This window comes from Hemibagrus wyckioides, linkage group LG28 (genome assembly GCF_019097595.1).
Source record: "Hemibagrus wyckioides isolate EC202008001 linkage group LG28, SWU_Hwy_1.0, whole genome shotgun sequence".
Taxonomy (NCBI): Eukaryota; Metazoa; Chordata; class Actinopteri; order Siluriformes; family Bagridae; genus Hemibagrus; species Hemibagrus wyckioides.
In genome coordinates, this window is record NC_080737.1 from 12,230,035 (window position 1) to 12,243,704 (window position 13,670).

At 38.5% G+C, this 13,670-nt stretch overlaps 1 protein-coding gene across 10 annotated transcripts in view; it reads right to left on the bottom strand.

Annotated features, from left to right (window-relative positions):
• phldb1a (pleckstrin homology-like domain, family B, member 1a) overlaps nt 1–13,405 on the bottom strand; it is a 49,859-nt gene extending 36,454 nt beyond the window's left edge. For 3 of the 10 annotated variants that reach the window (XM_058383438.1, XM_058383442.1, XM_058383441.1), the window contains exon 1: nt 13,074–13,404. In XM_058383438.1, the coding sequence (XP_058239421.1) occupies nt 13,074–13,151 (78 nt within the window). In that variant the 5' untranslated portion in view covers nt 13,152–13,404. Of the gene's footprint in view, nt 1–1,241; nt 1,394–7,577; nt 7,739–13,073 lie in introns of those variants that run through there. The other 7 variants (XM_058383443.1, XM_058383444.1, XM_058383436.1 and 4 more) reach the window with 6 other exon arrangements.
• Nucleotides 13,406–13,670: the final 265 nt, after the last annotated feature.

The following is a 13,670-nucleotide window of genomic DNA, read 5'->3' on the forward strand; positions in this document are numbered from 1 at the left end:
TTGCTCAGGAAAAGGTTTGTGGCTGGTCATCTGCCCAAATATTTATCAACAAAGCATGACTCTCTAGCAAATCCTAGAGGTCGCAGCACTCATCTGTCTGATAGGGTTTATGTGTACATAGCTATTTTAAGGTTTACAAAAAAAAAAAACCCAAGAGAAATTTATTTCCTGAGAAAGACACTTTTGTTGGCATGCCCAGTCAAACAAATCAGTGGAATGTGAAGCTTCGCTTCTGTGGACAAGTAAAGACAGCTTGCAGCATATTAATCAGGGTGAAATATTTAAGAATAATCTGAAAAACACGCTGACAAAGCATATAAAGTTTCCGTTAGAAGCATGCTTGTCCAAATTCCCTATTAAATCTTGTTTTCTTATGATTATGAACCTCTCTGTGATGCTCAGTATTTCGTACTGGCTCTCAGAAACCCAGAGCACAAGAATGTCTCCATCACCTCAAATACGCACTACTTTTAAACATTTCTGACACAAAGAATGTATAAACAGGATACACAGGAATAACAGAGAATTACTGCAAGCATACACAACACACATATTTCTTTATATAAAGCAACTTCCCAGTGATAACTAAACGGGAAACTACCATGTGATTTGGCGTGATTTGTTTATTTCAGTGTTCATCTCAGATACAAACAAACACACGCGCAGTCTCGAAGCGCTTCTCCAAATGGCTTGTGTGGGCAAACAGAGTACCATGTCTCTGAAACGTGTCATTAAGTCGGCAGTCATGCCACCGTGTCCTGGCCATGGAAGCAGAAAATAGCCTCAGCCTAACCACACTGTGCACTGCACAGGGCTCCTCTTACATGGGTTATAATCATACACACACACGCACACACACTGAACACATGCAGACGACTAGTGCTAGAGAGGAAACCACAGTGGAGAAATATAGCATACGCAGATCGACAGTCAGAACGTGGCATAAAAATTCCCAGTATCTAAGCCAGGAAAACACCAGTGGATTAATATGAACTGAAACAAAAGGCAGGTGCGGCTGAAATACACCTGAGGACATCTTCCAAAATAAAGAGTTGTCATAAATAGGTCAATGAAATTCATAACATCTAACAACATCAAAAACGAGTGGCTGTCCAAACCAAAGAGCTGAAGTGCAACTAAGTAAACAAAGTTTTATACTGCCAAGCTAAAATAAGGAAGCATGAAACTAAAAACTACTGAACTTCCACCTAGCACTGCATTACGACAGGAAATCTACTCACCATCTCTTCTTACTCAAGAGCTTATCAAATATGGATCCATAAGCTTGTCTAAATTTAGTATAAAATGATGTCTTGTTTACTTCTTGTCCTATTTCTTCCTGTGTCTTCAGCTGACTGGGTATAGTCCATGTCTCTGCCTAAACACTCTGAAGCACAGAATTACAACTACCACCACCACAGCTGGAGAGAGAGAGAGAGAGAGAGAGAGGAAAGAAAGGAGAGTGAAGAGAAGAGAAAAGAGAAGAAGAGGTCTGCCTGAAATATCCTTTCTATAACTCTATAATATTTCTAATGCATTGTATGAGCAGGTTAGCTCATTTATACCATGGAGCTGAGCAGATCTACAGTCTCTAGCATAATGTTCTCCTGTTTACTGCCTTCATTCTCCTTGAATGAAAGGAGAATATGTAAAGAAGTTTAGAAATCCAAATATCTTGCAAGCGTCTTTTAAAGAGATAAACTGAATGACTATTAGCAGTGTATCAAACCCCTCCATCATCACACAGCAAATGATCTTCCAGTGTCAATTTAAAAGGGATATTTTTTATATTTTATAATTCCCATTTATAATTATGCTCAAACAAATTCAAAAAAAGGAAGTGACTTTCCCTGATTAGGCTCGCATTGTTTTTCCTAAATAAATAAGTGATTGTGGAATTATTGGCAAGTAGCAGAAGCAGGATGAACCATCACCGCTGCTCTGGGATTTGCATAAATAAGATACTATTCCCGATGTTTTGATAGTTAGAAAAGGCCTTGTTATTCCAGACAAGTTCCTCTCCCTTATTTCCTGTTCCTTCATGCCTCGTTCTGCCAAAAGGGTCTTTTCCGATCTGGTGTTAAACAGCTGCAGAGGGTTTTTTACCTACCCTCATAAAATGACTCACTTTAACATTGGAGACCATTCCTAAATCAGTGACTCATTAAATAAATAAATAAACGTACAAAGTCTCCCTCAACAAATCCCAAACACAACATAGTCACCATGGAATTTTGGAGTCGGAGTATGTCTACCAAAGGTACATGGTACCCTCAAAGGATTGCAAAGGAAATATCTATCAATATTATGCTTTTTTTCCCTTTGACCATTGCCAGAAAAGCTAGATATAGTGTGATAGTGAGACAGATGTTAAAAAAAAATCCAAACAGATAAAACATAGAGAAAACAAGACTAGCAGAATCCAAGCAACCAACAGCTGGATCTGAAGAGGGTTCTTCCGGTGGTGCCTCCAGAGCAGGGGGGTTTCCTGTGTGATGACCCCTGAACCTGAGCTACTCTCATGGGGAGGACATGGTCAGACAACCCTCCCTTTCTCAGATAGAGCTCTGAGAAACATTTACAGTGAATCTCACATTAAAAGGAAATATCAGTGTAACAGACTAACAGAAATGACCATCTCAGATCCACACTCTAACTACATGAACCTTTCATATATTGTCAGTAGTTCCTTAAAATTAAGGTTTGGAGACTCCTAAGGTCTGTGGTGTACAGAATGATGTATTTTGGCTACTATTTAATGCTGGCATGATGGTGGAGATCACTAGCAGGTAATAAAGACAATTTATTGTGGTTATAGTTATAATAATAGTTATTAAGATTTTACAGCTAGTCAAGAAGCTAGCCCTAATCTAAAGATTAGTAACTTAAAAATATGAAATTAAAGTCAATAAAATACTGAAACCAAATGATATAGCAATTGTTTACAAGGGAGGGGCCATGGTGGCTTAGTGGATAGAACTTTCGCCTTGGACTTCAAGGGATTTGAGGGTACAGTTCCCACCTCCACCCTGTGTGTGCAGAGATTGCATCATTTCTCTGTGCTTTAAGGGTTTCCTCTGGCTACTAAGGTTTTCTTCCCCAGTCCAAAGACATGCATTGTATGCTGACTGACTATGCAAACTGTCCATTAGTGTCTGTGTGTGTTATTGTGCATGGGGTTGGCACCCCTGTTTGTGTGGGATACATGGTACAGAAAATAGATTGATGGATGGATGGATATTAATGTGCTGAATTTTTTAACAGTATGATTATATCTATCTTGCTATTATAAGGGGTCGGGTTTCTAGGTTTAACGAGGTTCAAATCTGTGGTGGAGGTCAATCAAATGACAGTTTATTTTCATTTTCAGTAACATAGAAATACTATGTGCCAAGGCAGGAATACACCCATGATGAAGTGTCAGTTCATCACAGGCCATCTGTTTGTTAATCATTTGGAATTAACAGGTGTTTGTTCCTAATTAGTAAAAAATACATGACTCCAGAAACCCATTTCAAGTGTAGACAGAAGATCATCTGATGAATCAGGTCTTTAAGATGAAGTGATCTCTCCGAATGGAATAAGTCCACAAACTACTCACAGTCATGACTCATAGTTTTCACTATTTTGAGACTTCTCCCTAAAATTATAAAAGTGCTTCATCATAAAGCTTACATGATGACCACAATGCCCTTGACAGATGAGTGTGTATCTGTGAGGTGGCTAAAACTCAGAGATTTCTAGTGTTTTCTGTGCGAGAGAGATTGTGAGAGCGTAAGGATGGTTTTTATTGCTACAGCGGGGAAAAACAAAATGTTCCTGTTTTCTGGCCAAGGAAGAACTCTGAATCATCTGTTTTTAGTCTCTTTCCCTTTACACACACACAGATGATGGCACTCACAGCCTTTATCTCTAATGCTTAATTTTACGCATACACAAATACAGTCAGCAATAAGAGGGGTTTTTTTTCTCTATGTTGCAGCACAACAGGTGTTCAGCAGTTTATTCTAACTGGTGAAGCAACACAACAGCCTTCATTACCTGCACCAGCTGGAGCAACTGGCTGCATAAAAACAGAATTAAAGCAAGATGATTCAACCCCACACTTGAGAGTATAGCTTTTTGTTCAGATAATGAACCGTGTGTGTGTGTGTGTGTGTATTCTGTTCTGCACAATTAACTAAATGTTAATTAAGATACTATTTATGACATGAAATATAATAGTCATCATGGTCACAGAATTTAACCTGAAAAGCTGTGAAAGCAAAGACAACTTATTTATGCATTAAAAACAGCATTGTGTATACTCTTACTGGCCACCTTATTAGGAATCCCATTGTGCAATGCATCAAATCCTGCAGATGCAGGTCGAAAGCTTCAGGTTGTTTGTTCACATAAAACATCAGAATGAGGGAATACTATGATCTCAGCGACCTTGGCTATGACATGGTTGTTGGCCAGACTGATTTGAGTATTTCATAAAGTGCTGATCTCTTGTGATTTTCACACTCAGCAGTGTGAAACATGGAATGGTGCAGAAAAGCAAACAAAAAACATTCTTGCTGATGGAAGGTTAGACGAGAATGACCAAACTGGGTCAGGCTGACAGGAGCTACAGTTACTCTTTAAAGCTATGGTAAGCATCTTAAAACACACAGATGAGACAATAGAACAATAGAAGACTGCATCAGGTTCCAATCCTGTTAGCTAAGACCAGGAATCTGATGTTACAGTGCATGCTACAAAGCTGGAGCGTTTTGGTGAGCCTCACATTCCTGATTTTGGCTCATCATGTTGTGTAATTTTCTGCTTACCGTGGTTGTAAATAGTAGTTGTGAAGAGTTGGCTTTTTTTTAAATTTCCTAAAGCCAAAGTCAACTGTACAATCAACACAAACCAGTCTAGCCATTCTCTGTTTGACCTCTCTCATCAACAAGGCAGAACTGCCACTTAACAGATGCTTTTTTCTGAACCATTCTGTGTAAAATCAAACCAGTATGTCTGGCACCAACAACCTTGCCCAGGCAAAATCAATTTTCTCCCCCATTCTGATGTGATCATAAAAGCACTTTTAGCATATTTATGTACTGCTGCCACATTGGCTGATTCGTTAATTACATGAAAGTCCTGGTCAGTGAGTGGACATTTTAGTTTATTTTGCATTGATTGTGCAATGGAGGCCTTTAGTGACTTTTAGTTTATACTATATCATTACATGGATCTTTGTGATTTAAAAAATACTGTTGCCAAATCCTTCAAAAACCATTGGCTTAGTGCTTTAATCCTTTTAGAGCAGTTCATTTCAGTATATAGATTGTTCAATGTGTAAAACCAGGTAGCTAAAAACCCTACTGAAAAACACAGTAATATGTAATAGACAAGTGTAACTGCATTCTAAATTGTAAGAGTTAAAAGTTGTTTTGATTAACATTTGTTGGACATTGATAGTAAATTTGGAACTGCAATTTATTGTTCAATATCAATACGTTGCTGGCTTCAGAGGGGTAAAGTTGCTCTGGAATGCAGCTGACAGCTTAATTCATTTAAGCTGTTTTTAAAATAGTATGAAATATTACATATTTATTCTATTAGCCAGAAATAATTATCATAGATCAAAGATTATGGGAAATTGTATGGGTTATTATATTTTGGGATAAATACACAGCCCTGAAGGCAACTGCATTCCATCAATATGCTGTTTCTCATTCTCAGTTCCCAGAATGGTAAATTAAAAATCGGTGCAAGGATCGATTTTTGAGAAGCCAGGAGGAAAAAAAAGAAAAAAGAAAGGCATATGAAGAACAGATAAGAATTTAACAATGCAAGTTTTGCCATGTGGAATTGATGGGAACAAGAAAAGGATTTAACTGTACTCTATCAGTGTGTAAAACTTAGGAAATCCTCCATGGAAATTTGAGTTCACACCTACAGAAATGGATGAATGCAGGTGCCCACGTAACCACAGCTGAGTTAAAGCACCACCTGTTGTTTAAACCCCTGTGAACTGGGCTGAATAAAGGCTTTCAGAAAGCAGGAAATCATTCCAGATCCACCGTAACATGTCTGGCTCTCTCTCACCTGCCTTTGCTTGGTATCAAATTCCACCTTTTTTTTTTGGAAATATTTTTCCCTACAACCACCTAACACACACACACACACGGGCATGCTGTAGTGTGCTCGTCATTGATTCACACAAATTATAAAACAGCTCCTTTTTTGTCCTTCTCATTCTGCATTAGTTCATTCCAGCTCAGTGAAACAATTCATTAAAGGAACACAAAGCTGCCTCACATTAGCGGCCAGTTTATGTGGCCTGATGTCTTTGTCTCATATGAAAGCTTCTATTCAGACAGGCCTGCTGTGCTTGGCGGGCTCAGACAGATGCACACACACAGTAGCAGGTATTAAGAGCGTGTGGAACTTGGGCTAATATCCATATCACGTGTGCACTACCTTAGCAGCTCCATGTGCATGCACACAAAAGCATCTTTGTGCCATTTGAAGCTCTGTACCCTGGCTACCATGTGTGATATTTCCTTCAAAACACTTTCATCTGCTAACATTTCAGGCATGCAGCACAGGCTGGATAGGATTCTGTCTTTGATTAGTGAAATGAGTGGTTGGACAGATAAGACATCAAAAGAACAGTCCATCATTTTTCAACTTGAATGCAATCTGTTGTGTATGAGCGATTAGCGCAGTCAAGTATATTAACATGTTTGCTCAGTGCTCTGTACTGTAAAGAAATCATGTAATGGCACAATGGAAGTCTAAAGGCAGTTGCTGAACTTGATAAAAAAGACAAACAAAACCATTTAAAATCTAACAAGAAGTGTTCAGGATTAATCAAACGTTATCAAGCGTGTCTATTCTTGTCTATAATTGTAACGTGCTATCCAACATCTTGGTTTGAAGGTTTTGTGACTGGGGTATTCCTGAAAATGTCATTTTGTTAGCGAAAGTGTGCAGTGTGTAGTCAGGTACAGCAAATGTATGCCACTGGATCCCACATCCAGCGCTGTCTCCATTGGGACAATAGGATCCTTATTCATGCTGAGGTCATGGTTATGATTCTCAAACTACACTGGGACTACGACAGTCCAGTTTCTCTCAGACTCTTGCTATTCCATTACTCATTGCTTCTCGGTGTATGAACATGTAACACATATAAGACGATCCAAACCACCTGAATAAATAACACATTCACCATTCATACAGACGTATAGTTAGATGATCATGACACGGTTTAATTACATAATAAGTGACATTCAATTACAGACAAATATTTCCTGCTTACTCTATATTCTCTGTTTCCTGTTTCTGTCCAACGCTTCCTCTTTTACTATTTTTTGACACTGACATTCAGAAGAAAATTGCCAAACCTGCAATTTTACACAGACAGATTTAGTAGTCTCTCTGCTTCATAAAAACACAAACGAACATATACTGATAGTTTAATTTGGAAAAACGAAACAAAAAATATTTAAAAATCCAACCTAACCCAAAATTTACACCTCTATTTATACCTTCAGACTCTGGAAACATTTTCATCTCTCTGTCAGATGCACTATACTTACTCAAGATCTCTTGGAAGAAAGAACAGTAGTCAGTTAATCCATCATTTAATCCCAAAAGAACAGGGAAGAGAATTCTGTCTTGACTATAGCATGACTTGAGGACTTGAGAACAGTAACTGACATTAGCACAGATCACTTGTGACTAGTGATGGGGACAAAAATGCTCCCTTCCTCTTCTCACTCTCTCACACACACAGCCCCTCTTTTTCCTTTTTCTGCCCACCCCTTTTTCTCATTCAGTCTCTCAGATTCAACCTCAGCCTCTGTCTCCCTCTTTCCTTACTCTTTCTTCTCTCTCTCTCTCTCATTGTATGGACACAAGGCAGCCTTTCATTTTTGCTTTTGAAAGGTCAAAACCCATGCAGACTTTGCGGAAAACTACTCTGAAGGATAGACAGGTCAGTCGTCAGATAGCAGGTTCACTGAATACAGGAATTTAATAGAAGACAATAGCACCAATTCAGTTGAGAACATGTCCTTCAGACCTAGTGGTATCTATGTATACTACGGGAAGTTTGGATGTTGATTAGCCAGGAGATTTTGATTCATTTTCTATAAGAGCAGCTCTGACAGTAGTGTTAGCTTAATTCAATTCACAGTTGTGTGTTAACTTGTTTCTTTAGTAACGGCTTGATCACAGGAAGTTGAATGCATGTTGTACACATAATCTAAGCTGAATAGTAAACAGATTTAGAAGAACATTGCTGTTTAACAAAGACAAATATCATGCTTTAAGTAAGGAGATATTTATTTCATGTTTATGGACAGGAGTGTCCAGTGTCAGAGTTTCGTTTTTTGTCTTCAGGCCAGTTGCTGGTTTCTTGGGAATATGACAAGCTACATTTTTTTTGTCTTATTAATTTCAAGAAAAGGAACCATATATAACTTAGTAACAGGAACTTGCATGTCTCAGGGATGTTCTGCAACTTAAGCTGTAAAAGGATAAAAGCAAAATATGACATGGTCCTCATTAATAAGAGTGATAACAGTAACTATGCTTCGTCACAGCATTCCATCATTGACTGTTTCCCTTTAACAGCACACCATTTCATGTTTTGTTCATTACTTTAATTCATTTCACATGCAGATACGAGACCAAGCAACTACAAACATATCCATTCCCTGCTATCCCAAACAGCTAAGCAGCCAATTAACTGAAAAGAAAACTAGCTTACATCTGGCATTAGTAAACGCGAGGGCATTTCAGTATCTGAATCTTGATTTATTTGTTTATTCTAATAATAACAGCAACCGAATCTGTCAAAATATACCATAACAAATAAAACTATCGTCCTTTGCTAACAACGCCTAGTTTAACTAGCTCGCTAAGCTAATAGCTTCTGTGACTAATAGTTCCCTCGACACATCCAATATTCCACTACAATATCTGAAATACTGAAAAAATAGACCTAAGAGCCATTAGCCGTGTTAACACACTTCATCCAAAAATAGAATAAGTTGAATCAGTCACCCAAAAAAATATTACCGAAAAACTGAACATGGAAATTTTTTTTTTTTCTTTCAATAAATTCCGGAAAGTACCATTATTCATTGTTTATATTTCACTCGTGTTTCCACAGGCATAAATGTGTTCTAATATTTCTGTCATTCTAGTGAAAAATCAATCATTCACATCACATCCAGGACTTCAGTCAAATTTAAAATGAATGACGTTGAAGGAGGAAGGCAATAAAAAGTCTTCCAAGAAAAACAGCTGGCAATGAAGAGAAACGTGGACACAAATAATCACGGAAATCATGAACTTGTGGTGTTTTGGATGTACATGCTCTGTTGGTTTCGTGTATCCAAGCTGGCTGTGTTGTCATTGTGGTTTAGATCCCCTGACACACACACACACACACCCACACACCATGTCTGGAGTGTACATTGCTTGGGTTGAGCTTTGTGGTAAAACTGGGTGGGGGAACCTTTTAGTGACAAACAAGTCTGGATTCTGAATTTAACAAACACTGGCCAGTTGCTGAAGGGAACTCTGTCCATATAATAAATTCTGTATTCGAATACTTGACCAGTTTCTAACCCTGCTATTGATCGAAACAGGTGGATGATCGGTGGAGGGGGTACACCTTGCAAACTAGAGCACTTAGAGGGCACTACATCCAATTTTCCCCACTAAAAGCTAACCTAGAGGTCACTTCCTCACATTTTTGTCCCACTATAAGGACACCCATGATGCCACTTCATCACATTTTGTGCATTGGTTGGTACCTAGAGGACACTTTATCATGTTTCTTCACATATAGGGGTGCCCTAGAGGGCACTTCATCCTGTTTCTTCAGTGGAAAGTACCATAAAAGGCACTTTATCACAATTTATCTGTTGTAGTGACACCCTACCTAGCTTTTTTTGAATCCATGCACCATAGAGTCCACCAAAGGCCTGGCTACAATGCTGAAGATCAGGTAATATTCTCAGTGGGCCTTTTTGGTGCAGCTGATTAATGAAACCAGGGCTGAAAATTCAGACATGAACCTGACACAGTGTCTATAAAATAACAAGGAGGTTCCATTTACAGGACAACATGAAGATGATGATCAGGTTTAGTTCTAGTTAATTTCAGGATAACACACACAATAAACACATATGCAGCAGGATTCAGAGTGAATAAATGCACTTATATCATAAACAGACACGACTGTATGACTGTAGCACAGTTTAGTGATTTTTGTAATTATTTTCTTATTAAATCTTGTAAGTATTATTCACTGTGTCAGACTATGGTAGCAGTTCTGCAAATACAGAAATGTTTATAATTTGACATTCATAAAAACAAAAAAGCCAAATTCATTTATCATTAAGGTTCACGTTCTCACACTTATACACACCTGGGGGTATTAAGAGTATCCACCTACCACCATGTTCAAATCTGTAAATGCTACAAACACACAGGATCTCCCCCTTTCCCTTTAGAAACCGATGATGTTTGAACAATATTTGCATATTGAAACATGATTGGCTCTTATATTTTTATCATTTAAATAAACCTGCTTGTTCAATACTAACCTTTTTCTTCAATGGAATAGTTGAAACCGCATTTTTCACACTTTCACTAGTCTGCACTGATACTAGCTCCATAAAAAAAAAAAAGGATTCAATATAAAATAGTTGTATAAAGCTCAATTTGACTTGACTATAATGTGACAAATGCAGATAAAATATATCCTTGTAGCTGTCACTATGCTAAAGAAACTCTAGGAGTTCTCAAAGTGTGCTCCAGGGTATCTCCTGGAGCCCATAAAATATAACCATGAGGTCTGTGATTTTATTATTTTGTTACATTTCAGGAAATCACAACCCACTATGATCAAATTGGTTACTGAGTTATACACCAAATCAGACACAACATTATGACCACTTACAGGTGAAGTGAATAAGACTGATTATCTCCTCATCATGGCACTTGTTAGTGGGTGGGATATATTAGGCAGCAAGTGAACATATTGTCCTCAAAGTTGATGTGTTAGAAGCAGGAAAAATGGACAAGTGTAAGGATTTGAGCGAGTTTGATGAAGGGCCAAATTTTGATGGCTAGACGACTGGATTAGAGCATCTCCAAAACTGCAGCTCTTGTGGGGTGTTCCGGGTGTAAAGTGGTCAGTATCTCTCAAAAGTGGTCAAAGGAAGGAACTGTGGTGAACCGACGACAGGGTCATGGGCGGCCAAGGCACAGTGATTCACGTGGGGAGAGAAGGTTGGCCCGTGTGATCCGATCCAACAGACGAGCTACTGTTGCTCAAATTGCTGAAGAAGTTAATGCTGGTTCTGATAGAAAGGTGTCAGAATACACAGTGCATGACGGGTCAGGGCTGCTTAGGCAGCAAAGGGGGACGAACCCAATATTAGGCAGGTGGTCATAATGGTATGCCTGATCGGTGTATAGCCATTAGCCTGTTGACTTGGTCAGTGGGAATAATCCAAACCTCAGTAACTCAAAAACAAGTGGCCTGTAAATAATGTCAACTTGAGTTTAATGACATTTTTAATCAAATGTATTCTATGAGCTGCGATGGACTGGCGACTTTCGCCCTATGTGCGCTGGGATAGGCTCCAGAAGACCCTCGTGACCCTAATTAGGAATAAGTGGGTATAGACAATGGATGGATGGATGTATTCTATGAGTGAAAAATTAAGGAGTATGCAGTCAAATATTTGAGAATTTGGTGCAGTGGGTAGCATTGGTGTGTTTCAGCTTCAGGGCCACCAGTTTGATCCTGCGATCAGCTTACAGTCCATCTATCTGTGCTTCTTTGCATGTTCTTCACAGGACTAAAGTGTGAATGAGTGTGAGAATGTGTGTGTGTGTGTGTACCCCAGAGATGGACTGCTGGGTTTATTCCTGCGTTCCTGGGATAGACTTCAGAACCATCATGTACATGATTACTGAAAATTAGTGAATGAACGGGAGAGGATAAAGGGGTCCACTGAAATAAGTCAACTAAACTTGAACCAAACTTTGCGTCTCTCTAATGGAAAATGGTACAGCAATTAAAATAATGTTTTTAGCTCATAATCATCATCATCATCATCATCATCATCATCAACATGTAATAGGATCTTTTACTAGCAGCAACAGTTTTATTTGATTGCTATTTTTTACAGCCTTCCCATCATTCTTTTCATTCTCTTCCCAAAATGTCACTTTGGATCAGGTCTCAGTAACACTTCATTTACACACACCCGAAGGCTAAGATCCTAACAGGAGGCAGTTCTTTCATCTGTTCAAAGCCTCGCTTTCTCTTCATTCTCTGCTAAGACTGGAAACTAATGGCTAAAGGCGCTCATTAAAAAGTTGAAAGAGCGCCGGATTTACAGGGGGCGGAAGTAACAGGCGAAAGGTTAAAGGCAATCTCGTGAGAGGAAAGCTACTTTCCCAACATTATTAAAGCGAGCTGGATTGTGATTAAGGCCTAAGCGAGGGATTTCTTACAGGATCAGGAAAACTAGCAGCGACAATCAAGTTGGGAGACAACGTGCTGTCTCCCTCTTGTGGCCATTCACGAGCATTGCAGCTAAGTGAACTGTGCGGTTCAATACTCTCTAGTCGAGTGGAAAGAACTGACTCATCTCTTTGTGAGTAGTAATTAGGCACAAAATGGCTCTAAAAAGTATAAATATGCATTAGAAAATAGAAATCGTTCATAAATAATTGATTTATTTAGGTTATACAAGATAAGTCATTTAACTGTAATCATGGGTGTAGATAAAAAGCATGGAGGCTTTAAATGTGCAGATTTATTTTTATAAGCAAACTTTTTTTTTTTTTAAATATATACAACAATATTTTAGGTATTTATAACAAATATCTAAGTTGTTGCTGATATCATGTGTAATGAAAACTTTTGTGCTTTATAAAAAACTAATAAAATAAAATAAAATAAAATAAAATAAAATAAAATAAAATAAAATAAAATAAAATAAAATAAATAGACTTACTTTTTCTATTCAGGGTACTGTCAAAAAAAAAGTTTCCCTTACCTGAAAGCGGACCCTTTTAGGAGTCACAGTGTGGCCCTTGTGTGAGCGGTTGCCATTGCACATCACTGGCAGACTCATGCTGGCTGAGAATTACTAACATGAATAAAAGTAATATCAGCTATACAGTACTCCACAGAACCCCCTCAGTAGAACCTGATAACATCCTGATGTTCAAAAAAAAAAAGTTCCAAAATCTTCACCCTTCCTCTTCATTTTGTCCTTCATTGAAGAGTTAGAAAGTCCGAAAGCACACTGAGGATATTCCAGCGGGTGCGTCTGACAGTTTCTCTGCTTGCCCTTTTGTCAGTGTAGAGGAAAAGTGACGTGGACTGAACAGTGATTCATTCAAAACCGGGAGGAAAAAAAAATGAAAAGACAGACCCACCTTCAACTTCCTCCCCTTCCAGACTCCAAATAAGGGAACTCATGATGGACTTGAAGAAGCCCATTTATGAAAGCGTAGGCTAGAACCTGTAGAAAACTGAATGGGAGAATAGAAATTGTTACGCAAGCTGCAATTGCCTCTCTTGGAGATGCTGTTATATAAATAACCGACATGATTTCAAGAGCTTGGGGAGATTATGATGCCTCTGGAGC